Below are 27,495 nucleotides of genomic sequence, written 5' to 3' on the forward strand. Positions count from 1 at the left end.
TCCTGATTTTCACACGTACACATATACACAGAATTGATCTTACTATTAAAATTCTCTGCAAATCACAGTTGCCACTCAGCCTATCCTAAAGCAATGACACAGAGAACAAAAGCTTCCATGGTGTCCCACTGTGAGCAGTAAAGAGAGACACCTGCCGGATACTCACGACTTTGTTCTCTATGAGGTCACACACAATTTTGTTATTAAAGTACTCGATGGGTGTCCATCTGATTCCCTCTTGAACATATTCTTCCTGAAAGAGAGAAAGCAGGATTCACATTAACACCCAGTAGATGGAGCTCGGCATGGATGGTTATCAAAGATGCAAAAAATCACTATAAAAGAAAAATTCAAATGCCCTTTGACAAAAACTTGGAACTTGAATTTCTTTTTTTCTCTCAGAGGGATTACAAAAGGATCATTTCACTTCCTGCTGATTTTTATACTTAGCTTGAATCACATGAAATTGTTACCACACAATCATTTTTTGACATATGCAAACGGAAATTTTTAATATGGCTTAATTTACAGGTCCAGGTATAGATAATCTCTTTGAATTCAACATGGAACAGCAGTAGAGATTAGCATCTAGACACATCAGAGGAACGCTCCTGACCCAGGCCAGTTGCTTATTTGACTTGAGGAACACAGCCGCATTCTCCTGATTTTCCTTCTGCCTCAACAGTCTTGCTCGTTAGTGTCTTTCCAGATCTTAGTATGATGGAGAGTCTCAGGGCTCAACCCTCTAGCCTCCTCGTTTTCTCAATCTTACTTCTCTAGGCAATTTCAATCATCCCACATGACATTAAAGTAGCACCTATAGGCTAAAGACCCTCAAATTTACTTCTCTAGTCTAGACCTCCCCACTCGGTTCCACACTCACACACATTCCTTACACTGGAATCTCCTCTCAGATGTGTAACAGGCCTGCCTCTCAACCATAACGGGTTCCACAAAGTTCTGACTCCACATTTGCCATCTCCAAGTAAGTGCTCTCTTATCTTACCCTTTAAGAAACAGGCCCTGATATTCAAGCTATAAAGGTAAGAATCATCCTTGATTCCTCTTTCCTTCTTAGCTTATTGTTAATTATTTTGAGCAAGCCATGTTGTCTTGCTCTCCAGAATATGTGCTGCATCTGACCACCTCTCACCGTGTCACTGCCTCCCCTGCCATCATCATCGTCTGTGCCCACCACTTCTTGCCCAGTCTTGAAACTGGTTTTTGATCATCCAATCCTCTTTGCCTTCCCTTGTCTCACCACTCTGTAAGTCTATCAGGCCAGAGTAACCTTTCCAAAAACACGAAACACTCAGACCGTGTCACTCTGCTCAAAATTCACCAGTGGTTTCCCATCACACTTACTGTGACATGGGAAGTTTTTTGCCATGCCCTACAAAGTTCCTATATGGTCCAGCCTCAGTTCCTACCATGCTCTGCCTTGATGGTTTAGCTCTAGCTACTTTGAGGTGGTGGAAGGCTAGAATTCCAGGGCAGAGGTTTATGTGAAAAGCATTGGTCACTGGTGTTCCTAAGCAGAGGCATGAACACTTTCATGAGCAAATGTCCCCAAAACAGTAAGGAAGGATTCTCCCAGAGAACCTCCAGGAAGACTGTGGTCTTAGTGACATTTTGATTTTGGACTCTGGCCTCCAGAACTGTGAATTTCTGTTGTTTTAAGCCACACAGCTTCTGATACATTGTTACAGACTCTAGGAACTGAAAACAATATGGTAGGTGGAATAGAAAAGAATCTGCTCTAGACTTTCAAAAGAAACTACAAGCAAGATATATTACCTCAAGTCAGAATTAAAATACCTGCTTTGTTAAAGATACATTTATTTTTAAGGAAGATTGAGTAGAACAAATCCAAGAAAACCAAGTTTTTCCTTAGGAACACAGTACATGCCATAGACACTGAGGTTGGAAACAGGTTTCCATTTACCACTTGGTCAATGAGTCAGAGTGTCGTAAAAGTAGCTAGTCTTAAGTCCAACTTCACACCATCATTTGCTTAAAGGATAAAGAAGATGTAGCAGATGGTATTTGCATTTCACAGACTAAAATGGCATATGGTTTTTCCTGCCTGACTTTATTAAGAACATTTCCTAATACAAGATTAAAACCCGATTCTATTACCGAAAGAGAGAAAGCAATACCTTTTAAACAAAAGAAATTAGAAGTAGATAAGCTGAAGGAGGAGGGACTGCTTACCTGTTCTGCCTTTAATGTCAGCTCAATAAAAATCTGCTGTAATTTTTCATTAACAAAATTGATACAGAACTGTTCAAAGCCATTTTTCTGGAAAAAAAAAAAGTGACTTGCATGTAATTATTTCTGCAAAACCATTCTGAAGTCATTCTTAGGTGATATAATAAAAAGCCTTAATAGAAAGGTTAGTGGCATCAGAAGAAAGCAGCACAGTTTTTATTTAGGAGAAATTAATTTGGAAAAGGTACAGGAAGGACTTACAAAGGCAAAAATGAGTGTAGTGGGTTTTTTGTTGTTGTTGTTGTTGTTGCCTAGAATTATTCCTTTCAAACCAGATGAACAGTATCACCCTCCCCAGCTCCTAATTATTCAAAAACGGTCTTACCTGGAATATTTCAAAGCCATAGATATCCAGCACACCAATGTTGTATTCTTCGTGTTCCTTCTCCATCGCTTTGTTGATGGACTAGGAGAAAGACCAGCCTGGTAACTAACTTTTCTATTTACTTTTCTTTTGTACTAAAAATGGACATGCATAGAGAACAGGGTAGCAAGACTGTACACAGCAACTACTATTGCTTGCTGGAAGCAGAGGATGACAAGAAGACAGGTGACTAAGAAGTTTCAGTGCAAGGTGAAGGACTTTGGGAAACCACCAGGAACCCAAAAAAATAGTATGGTAGAAAAAAAAAAACGTGCTTCATGATGAAAGCCATTAATTTCTGGCAGAGTTAGTTTTTCTGAGGAAGTCTTGAGAATTTGAAAGAGATCATCTTGGAAGATTGAAGTAAAGCCTATTTTACATAAAGAACCAATATGAGAAGATATGTATATTTTCATTGACCCCATTCAGTGGTCATTTAGTGATCATCTAAGACAGTCTGCTAGGGATGTCAAGCGGAAGATCATCTCTGTTCCTTGGAGCTTATAAGGAAGGTGAGCCGACTATGGATAGTAATGCCAGTCATCATTATTAAAGTGATGATAACAAAAGCAGCTTAGCAGACTTGGCCTTCACCTGTGCAAGGCTCTGCCAAGTGCTTTCCATGCCTTGTTTCATGTAATTCTCCTAATGGCAGTGATAAAATTATAATCCCTAAGATCGCACTAGTCAAGGGCAGGGTCTGGGGGTCTGGGGTTCAGAATACGCTGCTCCCATCTGCGTTCTGGATCACTGTGAGAAGAAATGTGCAATTCAATGGAACAGACTTAATGAGGAGGGTAGGTGCAGGCTGGAGGAGGCTGCAGAGGGCTGCAGGGGAGGGAGGAACGCAGGAGAAAAATCCCTGGAGGTGCTGAATACCTGGATGAATTCGGAAGTACCAAAAGACAGAGGAGTTTCCCAGGCAAAGAAAATGGCACATCAAGTTTTGGGAGCTAATGGGTAATGAAACACAGCGCTTGGCCCCATGCCTGCAGCCAGTGCCAGTAAATGTCAGCTCTCGGGCAGACCTCTTACATGGGGCATCTATCCCCTTTTACCACACAAAAAATTGAGGGAAGACAGAAAGGCAACAAGGTGGGAAGTCTAGTGCTCAAAGGTACACTGAACAATGAGACAAGATATCTAGGGTCTAGCCCAGTTCTGCTCAACAGACTTGGGCAAATACGCCACTACTCAGTCCTAAGATTCTCTTGTCAGTAAAATGAGGGGTCTGGAGGACAAGTTAAAAGCATGACTAATGTTTAGTATGACTCTGATCTTCCCAAGCAATCTTACCCTTGAAACAGCCACAAGAAGTACACCGGATAATCATCCTGTCCTGCGCTGGCCTACTCCACCCTAACCACACGCGGCCATTCTTTAAGTCTTAGAGATGTTGCTGCCGGGACTCAAAGACAGACTTTCTGATCACATGGCCATGCTGTTGTCCCTTGACTAGGGTCCCCCTAGAGCTCTTTCTGAAACAGAAAAAGGCAGTGGAGTGAACAGCTGGAGCACTGCCAAATCACCTGGGTTTGATCCTAGGTTTTTCACTTAACAATAGTGTGACTCTGGGTAAGTTCTTTAACCTCTCTGTGCCTCAGTTCTCTTATCTATAAAATAGAGATAATATTTAAGTCACAGGGTTGCTGGAGGAATGAAGTGGGTTATTTTTGTCTAAAATACTTAGAACAGTATCTGGCACATAGTAAGTGCTAAATTAGTATTTGCTATTATTATTCTACCATTTAAAGGCTACGGTGATTAACATAACTGTCACCGGCAGTTCTGCTGGGAGACTTATTTTCAGCATCTACACATGGTATACATACATAAATATGTATATAAACGCATATGTATATATAAGTGTGTATATGACTATGCCGTCACTTAAAAAGTCTAAGGTAGTTTTAAACATCCAGAATGTCTTTGATACTAACTAATCCCTTCAAATAATGGACCTGGTTCTCCCCTTCACTGTGGGCTGTACTTAGGGACTTGCTTCTAATGAATAGAATATGGCAGAGTATCAATATTTGAGGCCAAGATTAGGACATTAAAAGCTCTGTGGCTTCTTTGTTGCTTCGTTTCTCAGACCACTCACTCTGGGTGGAGCCAACTGCCATGTTATAAGGATATTCAGACATCCTCAAAGCAAGCCCGGGTGGCCAGGAACTGAGGTACCGGGCCAGTAGCTCTGAGGGCAACACCTTGGGACCCGATCCTCCAACCCTAGTCAAGCCTTGAGATGACTGTATTGGTGTCTTGACTGCAATCTCATCTTTGAGTCAGAGTCACCAAGCTAAATCACTTGGAAATACCTGACCCACAGACACTTTAAGTCACTACGTTTTGGGTTAATTTGTCACATAGCACTAGATGACAAAAGCAACATTTTAAACTTTTAGGCTCAAAAGTCTTAACAATGTCACTCACTAATCATCAGGGAAATGCAAATCAAAACCACAGGGAGATATCAACTCACACCAGTTAGAATGGTCACCATCCAAAAGGCAAGAAATAACAAGTATTGGTGAGGATGTGGAGAAAAGGGAGCCCTCCTACACTGTTGGTGGGAATGGAAATCGGTGCAGCCACTGTGGAAAGCAGTATGGAGTTTATTCCTCAAAAAACTAAAAAGAGAAATACCATACAACCTAGTAACTGCACTTGTAGGAATTTACCCAAAGAAAACAAAATCTCTGATTCGAAAAGATATACGCACCTCTGTTTATTGCCACATTATTTACAATAGCCAAGATACGGAAGCAGCCAATGTATCCATCAATAGATGAATGGATAAGATGTGATACACGTACACAACAGAATATTATTCAACCATAAGAAGGAAATCCTGCCATTTGCAACAAACTGGATGGACCTAGAGGGTAATATGCTCAGTGAAATAAGACGGGAGGAGAATGACAAATACCATATGATTTCACTTATATGTGGAATATGAAAACAAAACAAAATGAACAAAACAGCAGTAGACTCATAGACACTGAAAAGTGACTGGTGGTTACCATGGTAGAGGGGTTGGGGTGGGTAGGTAGGGAGGGTGCGGAGGATAAAGAGGCACAGATTCTCCAACAATGTAAGTTGGTCATGGGGAGGGAAGCACAGCATGGAGAATACAGTCAATGGCTCTGGAACGTATTTCTGTGTTGACAGATAGCACCTATACTAGTTGGAGTGAGGATTTAACAATGCAGGTGACTGTTGAAATCACTATGCTGTATACTTGAAGCCAGTGTAATATTATTTACCAACTATACTTAAATAAAAAATAAAACAATTAATTTTTTTAAAAAGGTCAAGAAAGATTCATGCCCATGGGTCTCCTCTTTTTCTGGTCTATAGTCCTGGCTTTACTAAATATTTTGTCCACAAGAAGCTGTTACCATATTAGTGTCTTGATGGACAATTCTAGAAGTAAAAGTGGGATTCAGTGACCCCAGGGTGAGAGGCTAATAGTGGAAGAGTAAGGTATTGGTTATAAGGAATAAGCCAAAGCATGAAAACAAAGTCCTTCATAGTTTGACTCCTGATAGCTAAAATATGAAGCATCACCAATGTCAACCTGTGTCTACTTACATCTACCAAGAAATCAAAGACCCGGGCATGCAGGGCCTTGGCCAGAGCGTCCCTGGTGTAACAGGCCTGCTCCACATTGAGGGTCACGTGGATGGATTCCGACTTGCCTCCCCACTTGCTATCCATCTGCCGGCTTGTTAGCTTTTCTTTCAACCGGTCTTGGTTTATCCCCAGGAGATATGCAGGAAAAGCCAAAACTATAGAAAACAAAATAGAAGATTGTCTTTCAGAATTTAACAATTCATCTCACAAACATGTGCAGGCACTTGTGTGTGTGTCTATGCATGTGCGTACACACAGGGCACCATCATTAGCCACTAAGAACTCTCACTCTTGTGAAGACTGCTTATCAGCAATCCCCCACACAGCCATGCATTTTCCTAGTTCCAATTGTTTTGTTACATGAGTCAATTCCTATGATGACTGAGATTTCCAATAATACAAATCAGTGATCCAAGAAGGACGGCAAACCAATCCCCCCGACTGAGATCACAGCTGCTGCCTAAAATGGACATCTCTCCAAGTCTGCAGTAAAACAGCCCAGGAGGAACTAAATCAAGAAACATTTCTTTGGCTCCAAATATTGTTTCCTTCCTTTTTGCTATTTTCATAGCATCATTCTCAAAGAGCTTGAGAGAGAACCTGGTATCACTGACCTAATAATTACAACCAATCCCATACTTGTTGAGTGCTAACCACATGTAGGGTTCCTAAAGAGAGAAAAGGACACAAAATACTTAAGAAATCTTGAAGACACTCTAAATGAGGCCAACATAGTTTACTAAACAAAGAAGCCTACTAAAAGCACAGACAGACAATCCAGACCCGGAGGAATTTAGAACAGGAAGAGACTGCTGCTTGCTGGGGTAGCTGAGGAAGGCGTGGGGAATTTGGGTGGGGCCTAGGAGGAGGAACACACTTATGCAGATGCAGGAGAACAGGGGAGAGGGCAGCAGGGCGTGCAAGGTGAGGAGGCAGGAATGCAGGAGACACGGTTAAGGTAGAGCGAGTAGCCCAGCATTGGCTACAGCTGAACGGTAAGGTAGAAGATGATGGATTCCAGTGGTGGAGTCCTTGGGGGGATGAACTATTTGAGCTGGAGTCAAAGAGAAGGGAGTACCAAGACTTCTCTGGGGGTGTGCAGTGAAACAGAGAGCATCTGTGTTACTGAGGACCGCACTCCCATCCCATCCTGAGGCCATGTAGTGGCACTGTTTGTGGTCTTCACATAGAAAACCTGAGGCTCAGCAGTTTGTTTCAGGCCATGAACTTGTCCAGTGGAGGGCTACTGATATAAATGGATTTTCTTGACTTCTGGTCAAAACATTCTAATCTGAATAAATGGCACCATTCCTGGGCCATGAAAGAATGCTCAGATTTTTTCCAATATGACTGGAAAATTTTTATGGACACAAGTCAAAATTCTAAACTTGGATATGAATTTTCTTTTTCAGCATAAAGCTTTACCAAAATTCTCTGATAAAAGGATTTTGTTAAAGACCTTATGACAATGCTCAGAAACCACAAGCGTCCCAATAAAGGATCATCTGTTTGAATTTCACAGATGGTGTTAGAATGAACGGGCTGACATTTCTCGGCATATACCTTCCAAGGAGACTGAGTCAGTGAATGCATTTTGAAAAAGTGTAATGCCAGAATAAAGTACTTATTATTTATGTGTATTCCACAGAAATGCTCTGACTAGTAGAAGGGCTTCCTTTTACAAAGGGCATGTGACAAAATAAAATGCATTAATTTGTCAACGACCATTTCCTTTAGTTTTAATTTTAACACATATGCTTAGGAATTTGGAATTGTCTTCTATTAAGGCAAAACTTACCTCTGCACAGAGCAAAGACATAAGACCCTTGTAAATCAGAAAGGACTCATGTAAGGTTGTTGGGAGAATCGAGGACATTTACCAAAGTGTTTAATCTGTAGGAAGCCTTCACTAAGTGGAAGCTACCATGTTGGCGATTATCACTGTTGCCAGGCAGATAGTCAGGTACATGCATATCTCACTTGGTACAAAGAACGTCATTATCAGTGGTTTATAGTAACCGGGCCCCTCACTGTTCTGCATGGTAACTGCACAGTGAGTAGTTTGATACTTTCAAGTGAAAAATTAGCCTCAATCTGTCTGATTTCTAACTATGGGTTTCTCCAAAGCCCCTAACCATATTAAAATAGGGACATGGTTAAAATATTTAGTATAAATGTTTATGCCATTATCTTTACAGCCATAGCTGAAGAAATAAACAATGTGGGCTAATCCTCAGGTCTCTGATACAAAACAGGCAGGTGAGACTGAAAAAGAAACACGTCACACTTCCATGTCTGGTCGCTCTTCTGCAGAAGAGGGCCCAAGGGAAGGATCGCAGGCACTTGAAAGACAAGGCGTGGGATCTGGCTAAGGTTCAGAGCCACGTGCTTAGGGAAACAGCTAAGAAGTCTAGAGAGGAAGTCTAGTACTTGCTTTGAAAAAAGTTCACGCCATATTTTTCAAGTATAAGCTTTTACGGCCTTGTATTTTCTCCAGTGGCTGCCCTGGTACTGTAATGATAGGGCCGCTCATGTCGCCTTCCTTCAGGCTGTGAATTTCCATGAGGGTTGTGAGTGTGCCTGGGTAAGAGCGTCAGTACGCAAGCTTGGAGGCTGTGGGGAGGGAGAGGCAGCAGGAGGCATTGATTAATTTTAAAATGCTGTGTAACTCTGCTACGCATACCTAACAAAACACTAACCTGCTGAAAGTAATGTTTCAGTACATTTTGATAATGAAGACAGATTTCTATTATTACATTAAAGTGTAAAAGCAAACTTGGGTTTAACTTTTCTGTTTACATCTGCAGTGTAGAGAAGATAGGGAAACTGAAAAGATGTAGCAAAAAAATTCCACTTTACAAGTTTAGAAGGAATGGCAAGGTAAATGTGGTTTCTCTGTCTTTGATGCTGAGGTTCTGTTTTCTAATCCATTCCTAACAGGGCAAAAGAGGGGGCATTGTGGCTTACACTCCCAATTGGTATTTACAGAGTATTTTTTTTCTTCAGCAAAATTCTTAGGTTAATTTGTACTTAACATCTTTTGAGTAAGACTTGTTCCCAATATGTGCCTACCTTGAGGTTTGTTTTGACTTCTCACCAATGTAAAGATTTGATTCAGGAAAATCTTTAGCTCCACGAGTCTAAGGTCAGGTAACAACAACATTTGTTACTAACTGCTATTTTGCTTCAGTAGGCCAGTTGTGATAGGAATCGTACCATCTTACCATTTTTTTCCCATAATAGCTAGAGAAAGTCTGCTTTCTTCCATTATAAAAACATGGGCTAACATTTCTCTCTACAAATATATTCCACAGGTATATTCAAACATGAGAAAGATGACACAAATCGGGTCATTCATTTTACTTGTGTTCATTCAGTACCTTGATGGCAGAAAATCCAAAACCATCTTAATGTCCATCAACACATGTTTGGTTCAATAAATTAAAGTATAGCCAAGCAACAGAATGGGATGCTATGCAGCTATAACAAGGATAAAGTTCTTTAATTAACTGATACAGAATAATTTTCAAGATACATTTGTTAAGTGAAAAAGGTCCTGTAGCACATCATGTTATACACTCCCAGTAACTCATAAAAGTGAGAAAACAAGAATGGATGTGTGTAGTTTCTCTGGAACACGTACCCCCTGAAAGGAATACAAGAGACTGGAAACCGTGGTTCTCTTTGGGGAGGGAACAAGTTGACTGGCAAAGGAAAATTCGGAGAACTTGGACAATGTACCTGTCTGAACCATGTTAAGCTATTATCAACTGAACAGAACACAAATCAGCAGAAAGAGGACACATTTCTCTGTTAGACCTTAGGTTTGACGCATAGCCTTTCCAGATCTCCACCATTCCCCACCTCCGGTCAGGGGATTTCACAGGCAGTTGCCACCCGTGGGCCTTACCCAGGTGCCTGAGGAGTCTACTTCCCCCAGACATTGATGTGCAATGAGCCACTGTTTGGCTTGAGCACACAGAGGGATGCCTGCTGTGTCGAGTCATGACTCTGCTCTCAGGAAATACTGCCAGCATAAAGAGGCAGTAAGGGACTGCACTATCCAAGCAGGCAAAAGAAATCCAGTCTGCTTTTACAGAAACCACCAAGAAACCCAAACTGTCAATGTTAAAAGGCCAAGTTTTAATGGCCCTCCCAATTACATATGTGCATTTGTTAAATGTGAAGGGTAATGTACATAACGTCTAGAAACACCAACTAACAATAATAACTCTATTTCTAGACTTTATGTACACTGTGTGTATTTATTGTTTTCCACCCCCCTGCCCTGCCTGGTAAACATCATTATTTTTCTTTTTATCAGACAGATATCAGAAGTTAGCGGAACTTCCCTCTTTTATCATAAAAGAAAACAAAAATATAAGAAAGAGCCTTATTTGGAATGGAAATAGCCTCACTGCATTGTCAGCAATGAGTGGGATACTATTTATTACTAAGTGTCTAAATTTATCATCCTTGAAGAATGCTGAGAAAGGCAGAAATGCCTTCCTGGGTGGTTAAAGGATGTGTGGGTTCTTAGAGCAGCTTGGAAGGCCGTCTGATGCCTGAGCTAGCCACACGCCACAGTGGCTGTGGTACACTGCAGCAACCATAACCCATCGTGCCTCTCTGCAGGGAGGACCTGATTTCTTTTCAAAGAGTGAAAACGATCACTCAGGTCTTTAGGCTCTGAGAGGTGACCATAAAAGGTGATCATCAGCATTATCAACACACTAGTCAATGTCCGCTTCTCCCGTTTTCAGAAATCCAGTCTAATCCAACCCATGGGGCAAAGTGAGTCTGTGATCGGTCCACATCCTGTCTCTTGCTCTTCAGGACCTTTAGGTGGATGAAGACCCTAAAGATCAGTTACAGAAGAGGTTTTCATTAGGAAACACACCTCTTGAGTTATTTAGCTATTACTCTCATCTCCATTAAAGTATCGCTTTATTTTTAAACTGAAATGTGAAATTCTGCAGATTCCCCCAAGGTTATGAGAAATCAAAACACTTTCATTAATGGTCTGTGGTGTGGGAGGTTGTGAACAGAGGGGCAGGAGGAGGCCTGGACTCTCAGTCCAGCCACTGTGGGGTGCACAATGCTACTCACCTCTTCCCCAAATACCCTGGTTGAGACCTAAGCAGAGGGAAGTGGTGGGTCACTTCCGACGGAGGCGAACAATCGTTCACCCTCATGCAGCAGTGTATACCAAGGCTACTCACACTCTTCACTCTCTGCTGCTGCATAATTGCCCACTTCTTTGAAGCTGATGTTTCCCAGGTGGAGAATTCCTGCCACCATCTGCAGCACCAGTGTTTGCTCCTCCGCAAAGATCCCAATTACATTCATTGCATGCTGCAAGAGAAAAGAGAAATTATCCAGACAAGCTGGTCCCTAGCTCTTTGAGCACAATAACAAAGAAGCCAAAGCTTAGATTGGGCTGTTCAGTTACATGCGGCTCAGCCGGCAAGGGCAGCTGAAGTCGCTGGAAGACATGATTGCTGGCCAATGCAATCACACACATTTTTCTCCAGTCTCGGAGTTGTGCTGGAAAGGCAATTCTGTCTTTAAATATGGCACGCAGTCCCCTAGGAATGAGGTGAGAGAGCACGGGGATGAACGACACTCAGAGCAGCAGCTGGACACCAAGTCAACAGCCTGTCCTCGGTCCTTGCTGTGCTGTTGTCACCTCTCCCCCTTCTAAGGGCAGTGGTGCCCTTCTTTGCGGCCACTCCAAGCAGACTTGGAGACCTTTCCCTTGATTGGGAGGGCTGAGAATAGATGTGCCTGCAAAAGACTCTTGATTAAAAATCTCCAGGGAATCAAATACAACTATGATTAGAAAAGTCTTATTTCTGATGTCCATTAAATTCAACAAAAGCAGTGGAAATGCCCGAGTCTGCGATGCCCATACCCTAGTCCTTTGAGGGCATGTAGCCCCCTGATGCCACCTTCTTTCCTGGCATCCAGGGCCCAGTCTTCCTGAACTTTCTGTCCCTTTCAAGCACACATGCCGGCTCCCCTTGGACTGCACCTCCAGTTCCATGCAGGGTCCCCGCTAGGTTCTGGATCTGTGCCTAGCGATGGGCCACCAAAAGGTAGTGGGCGATGCAGCTCTTTGAGGCTAAATAGGTGAACAGCCTGTTTAATGCTAGGTTGACTTATTAAGTTGTTTTCCCAAGATGTGACCTAGCAGTAATCCTCCTGGGCTCACACCTTGTACACACATACAGTATGAAGCGCAGGGGGAAGAGGCTTGTCCTCTGGCCTGTACAACACAGAAGTGACGACAAAGTGGGAGGAGGGTTTTCCACAATTTTCAAACCTGATGAGCAGCGTCTGAGTGCTTTTTAACCTTCTAAAGAGACAGCTCAGCAACTGTGTAAGCTATCAGCAAACAGGTATGGTAAGTGTTTTACCTACAATAGTTTTCACCTGTTTATCAGAGCCGCCTGCAGGGGGTTAAGGATGAACTCACTTTTTCTTAAACCTATCTCCACTCACTGAGTGAGTCTTCAGGCAGCTGAGCCCATGGCTGTTTAAGGGTGCTTAGACACGTGTTCTAGAAAATGGAGTGCTTATAGCAGAACGAGGTGGAAACTGCATGTTGCTCTTTGCTCTGTGAACCTTCCCTGCCCTTTTCTGCTACAGGTAACACCCAGTCTGCAGAGCAGATCCTGCCTGGCCGTCACCAGCACTTACCAGAGTTTCCTGGAACTCCTGCCTGTCGTCGATGTCATCCACCTTGTACGACCCAGAGAGGCTCAGGTAGTAGTAATAGTCCATGCTTGTGATGCCGAGACTGTGCTTCTGCTCCGCAGAGGCACCCTCGATGAGCTGCATCAAGAGAAAGTGGGGTGTGTGTGTTCTGGCCTACAAAGCCATCCAAGACACCTCAGTTTCTGCCACCACCATTCCAGAACCTTGGCAATGAGGACTTTCTAAAATGGTGGATGGTCCTCACCTCTAAAACACAGGTTTCGGAATATCTGCTCTGCTTGTGGGGGCCCCAGATCATCTCTGCAAATTCTAGTTCTTAACTCTGGTAAGACCAGTGAGAGCTGAGAATGTTTCTTGTTCAATCAAGAGAACTATAGTGCTGCTCTGGCGAGGCCCCTTGGAAAAGGCAAAAGTCAGCCAAATTATGATCTTGCTCCCGCTCAGTTTGCTGATGACTTTCAAGTGTGGCTGCCCCCCAGGCTTCTCACCGCAGGATGCGCTCTGGTATTTGAACCCCCCTCACCACTGACCCTTGGCTTTTTGTTCCATCTCTGATACTTGCCTCAAGTCTCAGCAAGACCCTTTCTTAAAGGGCTCCCACCAGAGGTGTGCTAGAAAACATTAACAATCAGTTCTTGGGGGTTTGAATTCATAGTGTTTGCTGGTTTTCATGGTGTAAACACTTGCACGGTGACCGATTTCAAACCACCAAGAAAAAATGCCATTGCCAGAAGAGGGGGGAAGAGATGCCACCAGCCCCTGCAAGCCAGCTCCAGCACACCTCTGCCTGCCACCTAACAGCATTTCCAGAAACAAGAGACTTCTCCATCGTGGTCAAGTTCCTCATGTCATCTCAGCTCCATTCCCCCAAATAGGGAACCTCATCTCCATTACAGAGAAGTTCTAGGTCATCCCATGACGTCAGGTTCCCTAGTTTCCTTCCTGGTCTCTGCAAAATCTTTCCATACCATCCTCTCCCTATTTCCCCCCCTTCTGTTTTTTTCTCCCCACCCACATCATGCAGCCCTGTCATTTTCATCTTCAGCCTTTCTTTCTTCCCCCTTTCTCCAACTCTCTTCTATCTACAAACCCCTGCTGCTCTTTGCCTTCTTTAAAGCTTTTCCTGGACTCTGTGAACTTCTTCAAACTGCACAATCTAGTTCCTCAGTGCAGCTTACGCACCCGCCCTCTGGTTTCTCCTCTTACCCTTCTGATGAGATGGCTCTCCAGGCTACTTGCCAGGGGCTAAATCCAACCGCCCTCTCCTGCTCCCCAGGCCCCTGCGCACCCCTTTCCCCCAAGAGCTCTGAGCATTTGATCAGGGCAGTGCCCGCACCACCCCGGGTTCCCCCTGGCCTTGGTGACACTGCGGGGTCCGGCTTTCCTCCTCTGACTACCCCCCGGCTCCTCACCGCCTCCGCATCCCACGGACAGTCCCCCAGTCCTCAAGTTCTGAGTGAGCATTATTTTTCTCGGCACACTCCCACAGGAGTCTCATCTATTTCATAGCTTCAACAGTTACTTTTATGTCAGAATCTTGAACTCTGTCTTCTCTTGAGTTCACCAGTTCCCCAGCCTCTAGTCTGGTGGTTTCCTACCCATGGGCAGATGACTTCTGGAGCAGGATGGGGCTGGCATTTATTGAAAAGGGTCCTGGGAACAATTATGAATTTTTCTCCAATGCTTACTAAATAATATAGTATGTATGACATACAAAAGTACTTTTCAATCATCTGCACATGCTGCTTTGATGATTATAATTAAAAGCATGACTGAATTCACTGAAGCTCTTGGTCACTTCTGTTTTCTTTCAGCCAACAGATATTGACTGGAAGAATTATTTGCTATCACCTCAGATATCTATGTAATTGAAGTCTGAATGTGAGCTGCCAACACAGTTTAACTTCCTTCTAACCCAGGGACCTTCCAACTGTCACAACACAAAACTAAAACAGAAAAACGTTGGCATTTCTTCAAAGAAAATCTAATGCAGATCCCCGATATATAATATAAATTCTAATATATAAACTCGTATCCAAAGAAAGTTTATGGTATCATTATATTCTTGAAATACATACAAAAATTTTTAAAAAGTCTAATCAGATGATGATTAAGCCTTGGAATTTAAAAGCATCCTGCCCGAGCCCCAGATTCTCCCTGGCTTCGGAAGTCTTAAGTCAAAACTCCTGTGACCTGGCATTAAAGATTCCCAGACTATTTCAAGTCTTTCCTCCATCAGTGGACCTGCTGAGGCCTCTGCCCCTTGCCAACTGGCCGAGGCCTGGCTCCCACCTCCACGGCTGTGCTTCGGCCACCCGACTTGCCTGAGAGCCTCCCCCTCCCTGTGTCTAGGGGGCCTCCTCAATCTCTCTCACCAGCCCAGCCCCGTCTCCCCACATGAATTCCTGTTTGGCAGAGGCCCAAACTCTCCTTTTTGAATACACGACGTTTGTTCTGAAGTTGTATCAACACTTCCTTGGTCATTTAACTTTTGGGGGATTTTTGTCTTCTCTCCCCAAAGAGAACACACTCTCCTTGAGGGGAGGGACATTCTCACCATTCCTGGGCACACTGACTTACACATACCCTAGTAATAAATACTCCTTGGCTTGCTGACTAGATCGTCTAAACCTGAGGGCTGAGAGGAAAAAGAATGTACATGTGGAGAAGGAATGAGGAAGCAACAAAGAGAAACTATAAAGAAGACCTGGTAGAATATGTGAAAACTCCGCTCTCCAGGGTTCCTCATCACCACCCGAGATTTTTCCAGGAGGAAGTTGGAGATCTTTCCACCATCTGGCTCCCCACCTGGACTGAACTGGATTTCAAAGTATTTTCCCTGCAAGAAAGTTAGGGATTTCCTTCAATGGTTGGTGAACAAAAAACATGATGTTCCAAACAGGCTTTGGATACAGAATATAATTCAAGGAAATTCATTAATGAAAGGTACGTTCACAATTATTCCCAGTTCTGGTCTAGACTTCCTGAGTTTTTCCTATCAGACAATAACCCATGCTTTTGTCCAATCACACGATTCTATATTGAGAGGAAGAATCTATCGTTTTAGCCTGACTAAATAAGGACATGCTATAGTCCTCACCTATTTTCTCCGTGTTGGTGCTTGCCTGCGAAGCGGGAAGTTGCAAAGAATGGGACAGAAAGTCATGTGGTCCTCTTGATCTAAGAACAGTGAATTAATTCTAACCAGCCTCTTGCAGAGGAAGCAAATTTTCCCTCAGGCAGACTTATTTTAACAGCTTTGAGCAAAAGTAATCCCCTTTACCTCTGGAGCATCTGAAATTCTCATATAATAAAAACACTTGATTTATATATAGTTCTTTCCAGCTAGTGCTGGGGGTGTGGATTTTTGCTGCTGTCATTAATACTTCCTTTTACATTACTGCTAGTAGGGAACAAAGGAGACTAAAACCCCGGGATTTGGCTGGAATTAAGATTATTAGGTAAATGACATTTTCTTTTTCTAATTAGAATCTCTCCAGTCCTCAGAAACATCCAGGTGGCTAAACTTAAATGAAGGAAAAGCTGAGATGTGTTGTGGCTTAGGGTCAAACTGGAGAGCCGAACTGTTTTCACAATTAGTATTTTTTAAATGTGTATGCTGACGAAACCACCCATTTCAGGGCTGAATCCTGCTGGGCAGCAAGTCTGCGACTAGAAGCACAAATCCATTAAAGACAAGAAAGCACGCTGACGGCCATCCTGTTACCTGCACACTATGCACCCAGTACCTGCTGCATTCCCCGTTACATTACCTGCTGATTCCAGTTTTCAGAAGGGCTACAAAAGACGGACAGCCTCCACTTGTGTATTTATCTTAATCTGATGACTCCTCCCTCAAATAAACCCAAAAACAACACCCAGAAGCAGCAGGCACAGAAAGGACCACAAACCACTGCTATCCTGAATTTATAGCAGTTTCAGAGAAAAGCCTGCTAGGCAAAAGTAGATTCCCTGAGCTTCCTATTGTGGCCATCCCTTACAACCTTTTCCTTCTGGCATGTTCTGGATCTGGAGGGAATAATTCAGTCTCTCCATGTCCCCCAACCCACAGCACCATTTCCCATCAGACAGGGGGTAGGGATGAAATGAAACAGGACATCACATCCAGGAAGGGCAGATGTCGTTTACAGCAAACTCTCAAGTTCTTCTAGAAGTGCTCTGAAACTGCCGCCTGTTAGAAAGACCCGAGGCACCTTTAAGAAATGCTGGTGCCTGGTGCCGCCCCAGACGGGTTAATCAGGGACTCTTTCAAGAGCCCGAGTGATTTTTATAGGTGATCAAGATTGAGAACCATTGCTCCAGTGTAACAGAAATACTTACACATATTTCAAAGTTGTTATATGAAGTTAAGACCCCTAGCAGGGATCAAAAAGTTTAGTTTTGTTGTAGAGCAGCTTGGTGGGAAAGAGGAAAGGGTGTTGCATAATTAAATGGAAAGAAATTTCGACTCCTGGTAATGTTTTATTTCATAAGGTAGGTTCTGGGTACACAGCACTCACATTATTTTAGAATAGTTTTTGAAGTGGTTCACAATATATTTCTTAAAACACGAAAAGATTTAGAAGTGGAAATATATGACATTTTATGACTAATACCACATATTCATTTTTAAAAGTGAGAATACCTATTGCCCCACCCTGATGCTACTCCCACCTCCTCCTACTAAATAATCACTGTAATAATATATTCAAACTGATTTACAAACACCTTAATGATATTTTATATGACATGCATTTGAAAACAAGAATAGTACCATATTGTATACACTGATTTGTAACCTGATTTTTAAAAATTTAACTATGTATTATGGATATCTTTTAAAATAAGTCATTAACATGGAACTTAGATATTATATCTTCAAAGTATTTGTTGGTCATATAATGAGCATTATAAATTTTGATAAGAATTGTCAAATTGCTTGCCTGGTGGAATGTACCAGTCTTCAACTAAGTGTCATTTCTCTAGTATTATCAATCCTTTAATGTCCACCCATTTGAAAAATAGAAAATGATATATGATTTTAATCTGTTTCTCTCATTAATGAACTCACCTTTTGATGTCCCATCAGATATTTTTCTGTGTGTGTGCACATGTGTGTGAATTATCCATCCGCACTCTTTCCCATCTTTCCATCTAGGTTGTATGATATTTTGTAATCAGAAAAACTACAAATGCTGAGTATTTTTGTTTTGTTTTACAAAAACTGACTGACGTATCTTCTTTGTCCAAGGATAAAGGATAATTTATATTGGAAAAATCAAGGGAAATATGGATTTAATTATTTTTCTTCTCTTCAAGGAAGATAAAAGTGGAGGGGGGACATAGCAAGAGAGTTAAATTTGGTCCAGTCCATTTTTAGAAGGCAGATGGAGTGACAATTAGGGGGAAAAGGTCAAGTGGAAAATTCATTCGCATCTGTTCTTTCATTACCTAGAAACGTCTTCAAGATTATACAACCCAGGCATTGAACAGAAAAATATGAAAGATGAATGAATGAGTACGTAGTTTGAATAACACTGAACAGCAAGGAAAGCAAAGGCAATTCTGACAGATATAACTCACTGGGGAACTTAACAATTACTGCTCGTGAACTTAGTAAGAATCCTCTTGGAAATAGAAGCTCCCTTCCAAAATAGAAGAGTGAAAAAGAAATTCTATCGCCACCCCCAACCCCAAATTCCCACTTATTTATTTTAAAATGGTCCAGAATCAGCTTCACAGATGGCTCCTTAAATGCTTCACTGCCAGACATAATCTATGGTTGAGATAAGATGCAAAATCTACATAAATCAAAGCTACTGAGCAAATACTCATTTCTTTGTAGATGTGGCTTTTTGTCAAGAGGAATATATATTCATATTTATCCTTGTTAGCCTTTAAATTCACCCCCTCAGGAGACACTCAGCCAGGAAAATGTCTCAATGGCATTTCTAACCTGCATTCGGCTGACATTTTCATTACCCTGGTTAAGTGAGCCAGTTGGGTGATCTCTCAGGCTCAGTTCTGTCACCTTTAGATGTTATTATGTTCCATGATTATACAGAAAACAAATAACACAAAGCTATGAGGGGTGGGGTAAGCAGTCAGTTCCTTCTGGCTGACAGAATGGCGTTCTCTCCAAGGTGTAGGATGAAAACGTCTGCTCCGTTCAGGGTCCACAGACCAAGTTCTATGAAGCCAACAAAAGGCAGGGCAACAAGACCTGGGATCTAGCCGGCTCATTTCTTTGTCTGGGGAAGGTCTTTCCTCCTGGACACAAAGTATACTCCTCCGAGACGGAAGCTGACCCCTTCCATCAATTTTTATTTTCCTTAGTAAGGCAACTCAAGTTGAGAACTGTTTTAAAAAATTATCGTATTTGTATCCCAAGGCTCAAAAATACCTTCAGCCAAAGGGCAAATTGAAGCCTGACAGCACAGAACGCTGCTTTAGAAGTTGAAAGATGGAAAAGACAGTCTCCTGATGGTATGTGGAAAACTCCCATTTCCTGGGAGACACTGGACTTAATAAGGAGTAGCAACGTCATCAGTCAGGTGACATTTTCCGCAATAGGGAGGAGACTTACAAATCGGCTGGAGTTGTTGTTCCGGACCGTCTTGGCATTCCCGAAAGCCTCCAGCAGTGGGTTGGACTGCAAGATAATGTCCTTGACGTGCTGTCACGGCAAACAGACCAGATGTTAGGAAGGTGCAAATACCTTGTGTGTACAAGGTGAAGCCAAGCTTTCCCTAAGGACTGGTTTCTGAATGCAGTATGTGAGAGGCCTCAAATCCTTGTGTCTCTGAGGTTTCTGGAGGATTCCTTCTTTCTTCTCAACAGACCTGAACCTGTTTGTGTGTGTGTGTCTTCCAACTCCCCTGACTTGATGCAGGAGTCCCTGGAGCCAGGTGCCACTAGTCAAACAGGATCTGCAAATGTTCTTGGCCTGAGTCTCCAAACTGGCGGCTGCTGCCTTATCCTGCACTCCCACAGTGAGGGAATCTCAGCGGGAAGGAAAGCAAAGCAGGAGGGGTATTTCTTTACTGTTCTGATCAGTTTTACAATCACTGCCCCTTCTCTACCCGCCTATCACATCCCCACCTCCACCCGCTTCACTGCAAATAGAGAGGTACCTTAAGAGAAATTAAATGGTTCTCCTCCCCAAACAAGGCTTTGGACACACAGTCTCGTTCATCCCCAACATCACTGTGCATGAACCACCTGGGGACCTTGTTAAAACGCAGATGTGGACCCAGCAGGTCAGAGACAGGGCCCGAATACTTGCATTTCTAACCAGCAACCTGGTTACTACTGGTTTAGCCAACCTTTTGAACAGCAAAGGCCAACCTTCAATTGTGTGGAAGAAGTCCTGGCTTACTGAAGGGGAATAATTTGGTTTTCAAACATCCTAGTCCTGTGCCAGACTGAAAAGTGTGCAAAACACCCCATGGGAAAGACAGCTCAAAAGATAGGATTTGATGTTGCAGAGGTCTTTCCACAAGTGAATCATTCCTTTTTCTTCTAATTATTCACATGCTATGGTTAAACGTGTTCCAGAAATAACAAGTCTTCGGTTTGTGCTCTTCAGCTACTGACTAATTTCAAGCCAAGAGCTCTGTATCTTTGTCATCATAGGAAAACAAGAAGAGAAATGGCAACATTAACCGTCTGCAGCCTGGTCACTGTCGTGGTCTGCAGCAAATAGGACTAGACTGAGGCATTAACTACTAATCGACTATTTAACAGCCAACATGTTCCCTTGGCACCCTCCTGAAAATTCAGAAGAAGAATGAGAACAGAAATAACATCATTGGCAATGGCATCAAAGGCAAAGTCTGGGTGGTCCCTCCATGGGGTCAGTGTTGAAGCTCAGAAACATACTTCCAAGCTACCCACTCTCCTTGAAGAACTCACGGATTTATACAAACTTTGCTTTTCTTTGTAAACTTTGACTGTGTGGCTCTTCATTAATCCTTTTATCTGTTTGCTGGCCAGACATGCCTACCTGATTTATCAACACTCAGCTTCTCACAGGGATGGAACAAAAGAGAGGCTCTTCCTTGTCTCTTCCCTTCTTTAATAACTGACTTTTAAACTGAGAATCTTTATGCCTGTATCTACTCATTCAGCCACCACACATCCATCAACTATCAAGATGTCCAACAGAATTTTGTGGCATGTGGTAAACATAACAGGGAAAAAGACCAAGAGTAAATGAAGGTAAAGGAGCCTCCTAAACAGCATCCTGGATTCCTATCTCCATGTCAGTCTTCTAGGGATAGGTGTGAGCACATGAATGGAGAAAATCAAGTGGACTGCAACCCCCAACCTAGGTTCGAGCTGCACTCACTGTCCAACATTGAAGCCATGAGCCACATGTTGCTCAAGGAATGACTCACTTGCGGTAAGACCTCTCCAACATCAACTCCTATCTTTTGAGCTGTCTTGCCCATGGGGTGTTCTGTACACTTTTCAGTCTGGCACAGGACTGGGATATTTGAAAACCAAATTACTCCCTTCCAGTAGGCCAGAAATTCTTCTGTATAATGCAGGGTTGGCCTTTGTTGTTCAAAATGCTGGCAAAACCGATTTGTGCTTTAAGTGTAGACTATATATTGGATTTCAAAGATTTAATACCAAAAAGAATGTAAGGTACCTCATTAATTTTTTTATATTGCTTATCTGCTAAAATGGTAATACTTTATACTTTGAATATGTTGGGTTAAAAAGATGTACTTTAAAAATTAATTTCATATGCTTTTTTTTACTATTTTTTTTTTAATGTGGCTACTTGAAATTTTAAAATTATTTATGTGACTTGCACCATCTCTCTACTGGACAGTGCTCCCCTAGATCTGCTTTCTGTTCCATTTAAGAGGCGATGCTAAGACACTTTCATTCTGTGAAAGGAATTTTGTACAATGTCTTAAATCTTTGATTCACCAGGACATGATGGAGCACCAAGTAGTTGGTAGACAAAAATCACAATGAAGAGGATTTTAAGATGTGTCTTTTTAAGGTCTTCAGCGGACTTTGGCAATAATATTGCTGATTAACTGACTAAACCATTAATCTTCGTGGTGAAAATCTACTGGGACCGTGAGTTTCAATTTTAAAAAGCCCCCAGCATTCTGTGCAAGGGATGAGCAGTATGGGTTTGGACAGCCACCTGTGGACTTTAGCCCCCCATCCCCATCGTCCATTCACCCATTCCTGTGAATACCAATTCTGCTACCAAAATAAGTAAACAACTAAAGGCAGATGGAGCTGTATCTACCCGATTCTTCACACTCTCCTCTTGAACGTGTTGCTTCTCTGCCCTTACTGCATTTCTCTCCTCTCCTTTTTTTTTTTTTCATCCCCGTGCCCTCATTCTCTGGGTCTTCCCACTTTCTGACTGTTGACTCCCTGACCTTTCCTTCTTTCTTTCTCTCTTTGCCTTCTCTTCCTTGCTCTATTGTAAATTTTTGCACATTTCTTGCATCGGAAATTGATTCACATAGTTCAAAACATAAAAAGTTTCAAAAGAGTATGTACACTGAGAGTATGCCCTTCCCCCAGTCTCCAAGTTTCCTTACCTGAAGAAATCATGATCAGTTTCTTATACATCCTTGTAGAAATGTTATACATATCCAAATATAGATACATGTTCTCTTTCCCTCAAGTGGGAACACATTATACACAATGTTCTGAAGCCTGCTTTTTTGCAATTCATGTTAGATCTGCAGATCATTCCCTATCAGCACATGAAGCTTCATTTTTTATGGCTAATATTCTCTTCCACTACAAACCTTAAATTATTTTACCAGTTGCCAAATAATGAGTATTTAAGTTGTTTCCAGTCTTTTACACTGTCTAGAGATGCCACTTAAATAACTTTATACCTATATCATTTGCATATATTTCAGCATATCTAAAGGATACACTCTCTTAAACAGAACCAAGGGCATGTTGATAGAACAGATTTTGCTGAAATGTCCACCAGAAAGTATACTTGCACTTGTTATACTCCTACCAGTAATTATGAGAGGGACTATGTCTCTATATTTTTACCAATAGTGTTTAAAATGTTGCAAAATTTTTGCCATATTTATTAAGAAACAGTTTTTCAGTGTAGTTTTAATTTGCACTTCTCATACCATTATGAGGGTGAGCATATTTTCATGTTTTATGAGTCTTCGTATTTCCTTTTCTGGGAGTTGTCTTTCATGCCCGTTGTTTATTTTCCTTTTGGATTTTTTACCTTTTAATTGATTTGAAAGAGCTCATTATATATTAGGCATCTCTATCTCATAATATGCTATTTCTTTGAAGATTTCAAGTTTTTTGGTTATAGTACCAATGTCTTTTCTGTGGAATAAAAATTCTTTTAAACAGCAAATGAAGCCTCTTACATTTCACATCAGAGGGTCTCAAATGGGCCATATCAGCACGCACCTGGACTTTGGGGCCCCCTCCAGACACTCTGGAGATATAACTCATGATGTACTTGGCGGCCACTGTCTTCCCAGCACCACTTTCACCGCTGAGAAAAGAAAGACAAAGATACCCATACATGAAATGGATCACAACCAGGTCCTTTCCCATTAAAAAAAACCAAAAACCAAAAACCACCCAGAAAATAGGCAGGCAGGAATTCAGTAAAAAATGCACGACACTGGTTAAGAAAGGCAAACCACAGCAAGATCAGGTCACCTTCCTGACTAGTATGAGCTCTATTAACACGGTGTGTGGACCAGGCTTTTCACAATCATCAAGGTGTACAGGACAGACAGGCTTTCCAAATGCCTGATAATAAGGAAGATGATTAGGAATATTATGCAGAAATTACAACTGACACAAAGACAGTCAACGGAGGAAAAAAAGCGTAAGAGGTCATGTGAAAAGGAATAAATCAGATACAGATTACATATAAAGCATGGCTACAAAAATGAAAAGAAAAAAGGTACATTAAAAAAAAAAGACTAGAACTACCACAAAATATTAGCAAAGGTTTTGGTAAAGGAAAAGATACCATGGAAGACTTGTTTTAGTTCATTATTTTCCAAACTTTTAGTAACACATATATGACTTCTATAACTAAGAACATGAAAAAGTAGGCACTGCCAGGTTTCAAACCATGTGCCTTGAACTGATGCAAGCAAGTTTATTTTAGAAGTTCTAAAATTAAATGATGAGGCAATATTAATCACATCCTGAATAACAGAGACTACCTTCCGTTTGGTGGCCTTACTGCACAGGGAAACCCTTTTGTGAACAGTATACAGTCTGCTCCTCAAAATACCCATTCTTCCTTTAAAATCCCCTTGAAATGATGATGATCTCAATTCAAAACATGTCTAAGTCAGTCAGATTTCTCACCTCTGAGTTGGTAGCCTTTGTGTAACCATGACAGAACTGATTAAAGGAATTCCTATTATGTGAAATAACGGTGGAATTTAGTATGAAAAATTCAGTCTGCTATAAGTTACTAAGATAATATTTGTGCCTGCTCTTGGTGATCAAGAATTTTGGGGTACAAAGAAAATGTTCTTCTAAGAACACTCAATCTAATGAACAGTTATCAATTCTTAGTTACTCAAGAAAGGAGGAAACATTTGCTTAGGGGGTAAGCCAGATGATGGCCTACCTCCAAAAGGTAACTAAAATCGGTTTGATATTTTAAAACAAAAGAAAGCGAAGGATTAAAGTAGCTATCATAGCAGAGCTCAGAACGTTGATTTTCCTTGAACTAATATAGGTTCAGTTAAGAGAAATTATGGGGAAGAATAGGGAGCCGGTATTCTTTGAGGACCTCAAAAGGTCTGAATTCATCTATGCAATTCATTCACCATCCTCATACTCAGCTTCTGGTTTCCAGGCCAAACGAAAAGGGGAATCAAACTGAAAGTTAATAAGGAAGATATGGCGGCAAGTAGAAAACTAGTGAGTCTGGGATGAGGTGTCACACCATTTACACTGAGAACATGCTTACTCACACACACAAGTAGTTATAGTATATATTTCAGTTCCACGAGGAAATTATGTTTAAATGGTTCATGTAATCAGATGATTTGTGTGTCAGATCCAGGGTCACAGCATGCACTCTTGCTCACTGGACGCACAGATTTGGCCAACAATGAAACTCTGTTTTATAATGTTGCAAATAAGGTGAACATTCAAGAATATTGTAAGGTCCAAGAGTACAATGTTACAGCCACCCACTATAATATTAAACAGGCATTAAAAATAATTAGAAAACCATGTGGCAACAAAAAGACAAAGCAACTAATGCTACGTGGAAACATAAGCAGAAGACACTGTATCTGTCATGTGATTACAACTAAAACTAATGTATGGATAAGATCGAAAACAGAACAAGGAAAAAGAAATTATTTCTGATTTGTTGGAGGACTGGTGTTAGGTGATTCTTCTCTCTTTTGATGTGTTTTCTCTTAATGCTTAAGTTTTTTAGACAGGCAATTACCCACATATTTCAGATTTTTAAAAATAGCATTTCCAGGAAAAGTGGGATCACACATCACAATGATAACCAACGCTGATCAATTTCTTTACCTTATAATTCAACTGCCTATTTCATGATGATTTTCGTATTTAGAATTCCTTAGAGCAAGCTGTGTGCGTATGTGAAAGAGAGAGAAAAAGAAAATTCAAATCCTATTACAATTTTGAAATGAAAGTATAGTGATTCCCCCACTTTGGTTAATAGTGTGATTGATATGAAGTATTTTGTCTCTAGTTGGCAGCAAGAGCAGAGTAATAATAATGGAAAATAACTCATTTTATATATTAAAATAAGCATGCCAGGTCCAAAAATAGGACATCTACATTCTCAGGAATTGTGGTATTATTTTCAGAAGACTTAAAATTAGTTCTGACTGAATATTAAGTGGTGTTTTAATTTCTTGGTTTCAGTTTATAGGTACTTAAGAAAGTTTTACTAATCACAGACAGGTCATTTGCTTAGAATATGGTAAATAATGTACTGTTTCATGAATACCTAAAGCTTACAGTATATACAATGATAATTTCACTGGCCCTTTCAGGATGGGAAAATATTGTCTCTTCCCCTAGATTAAAACCCAAGTCAAAAGAATGTGAAGGTATCAGACAAACAGTGCACCAGAGATTATTTGTGTTGCATCTCACAGCAGTTAGTGCACTTTACTTGGTTTATGGCTGTAGGCAGCCTTTCTAAAGTTAATTGCCTTTACTTGACTTTTCAAAGCAGACCAAAAAATGCTCTAGAAGTCTATGTACCTTACATTAGAAAAATGTCCTCCTGGTCCCTAAATCTAGCAGCCTACCAGCATCCTCAGAGTACTTTAAAAATGCCTATGCTCGGGCCCCTAGGCTTGCTGAATCCTAGTCTCCAAGGACAGGGCTGAGAAATAAGAATTTTTAACAAACTTCCTCATTCTTATATAGCTGGGAACCAGCTGTGCAAATTTAAAACAAAACCAAGACAGACTTTATAGAAAATATCAATTCAAATAGGAAATGTAATGTTTCTATGTGCATTGGCTATAGAAATGGAAACATATGCTAAAATTTCAAAGAAATGGAAAGAATGTTCTTGGGGGGAGTTTTTTACAGTGGCATATTAATAATTGGATTCAAGGACCATAATTGTTTTTCTTAGCCTGAAGGCTATTCCTCAATTAAAAATCAATAGTTGCTTTCAATTCAACTTATTCTAGAAAATGTAAACACACTTGAGTCATGTATTTCTGGGAGATACACCACAGAATAAGCACTACCAACCATTCCTACTATTGGAAGATTCACCAGTCTATTCCCATCTGCCCCTTCCTAGACTCAAAACACCTCCAATGGTTCTTAGAACAGTAACTGTCATTCCCTTAATTACAATTATGAGATAAAAGTACACTGATTTCCCCACTGTGTCTTTGCTTAATAGTGTGTTGAGACATGAAATATTTTATTTCTTTTGTTGGGTGCAAAAGAAAAGAAGAATAATGGGAAGTAACTCATTGCATATATTAAAATAAGTATGCCAGGTCCACTTGATCAAGTGGACTAATCAAGTGAACTGATCAAACAATGTGAAATGCTGCCTTTCCAACCTTGGATTTGTCCACACTTTAGGAAGGACTAAAATATAAAACGAAAATACATACAAAAATTGTGTGTATTCAAATGATTCATTTAAGATCCTCCGTGTGCCCAGCTCTGGGCTGGAGGCTGGAATGAGCTCACTGCCTCCTGGGGAAGACAAAGGCACAGAGGCTCTAACACTGTGGAGACGTGCGTATGGTTTTAGGAACTCTTGGGGCCCTGATAGGATTGTGTGTTACGAAAAGATTCTTAAAGGAAGTCACAACTATTCAAGTCTCAACAAGACAGGAAAAGAAATCCAAGTGGGGCGAGTGTGCACAGGTGAGCTTCGGTCAGGGGTGGGGGTGGTGAAGCCTATGCCACCGCTGGGGGCAACAGCCTCTGGAGTCCGACTGAAAGGAACTGCCGGCAGTTGAACAGGA

General features: G+C 41.4%; 1 protein-coding gene across 3 annotated transcripts in view; it reads right to left on the minus strand.

Moving 5' to 3' along the window:
• Positions 1 to 27,495, minus strand: part of MYO1E (myosin IE) — a 197,502-nt gene that overhangs the window by 63,126 nt on the left and 106,881 nt on the right. For all 3 annotated transcript variants that reach the window (XM_036903024.2, XM_036903023.2, XM_057488848.1), the window contains 9 exons: positions 23,432 to 23,519; positions 19,581 to 19,670; positions 15,702 to 15,833; positions 12,977 to 13,111; positions 11,497 to 11,629; positions 6,233 to 6,429; positions 2,597 to 2,677; positions 2,215 to 2,301; positions 167 to 253 (listed from right to left, as the gene is read on the minus strand). In XM_036903024.2, the coding sequence (XP_036758919.2) occupies positions 167 to 253; positions 2,215 to 2,301; positions 2,597 to 2,677; positions 6,233 to 6,429; positions 11,497 to 11,629; positions 12,977 to 13,111; positions 15,702 to 15,833; positions 19,581 to 19,670; positions 23,432 to 23,519 (1,030 nt within the window). The remainder of the gene's footprint in view (positions 1 to 166; positions 254 to 2,214; positions 2,302 to 2,596; positions 2,678 to 6,232; positions 6,430 to 11,496; positions 11,630 to 12,976; positions 13,112 to 15,701; positions 15,834 to 19,580; positions 19,671 to 23,431; positions 23,520 to 27,495) is intronic.

This window comes from Manis pentadactyla, chromosome 11 (genome assembly GCF_030020395.1).
Source record: "Manis pentadactyla isolate mManPen7 chromosome 11, mManPen7.hap1, whole genome shotgun sequence".
Lineage (NCBI taxonomy): Eukaryota > Metazoa > Chordata > Mammalia > Pholidota > Manidae > Manis > Manis pentadactyla.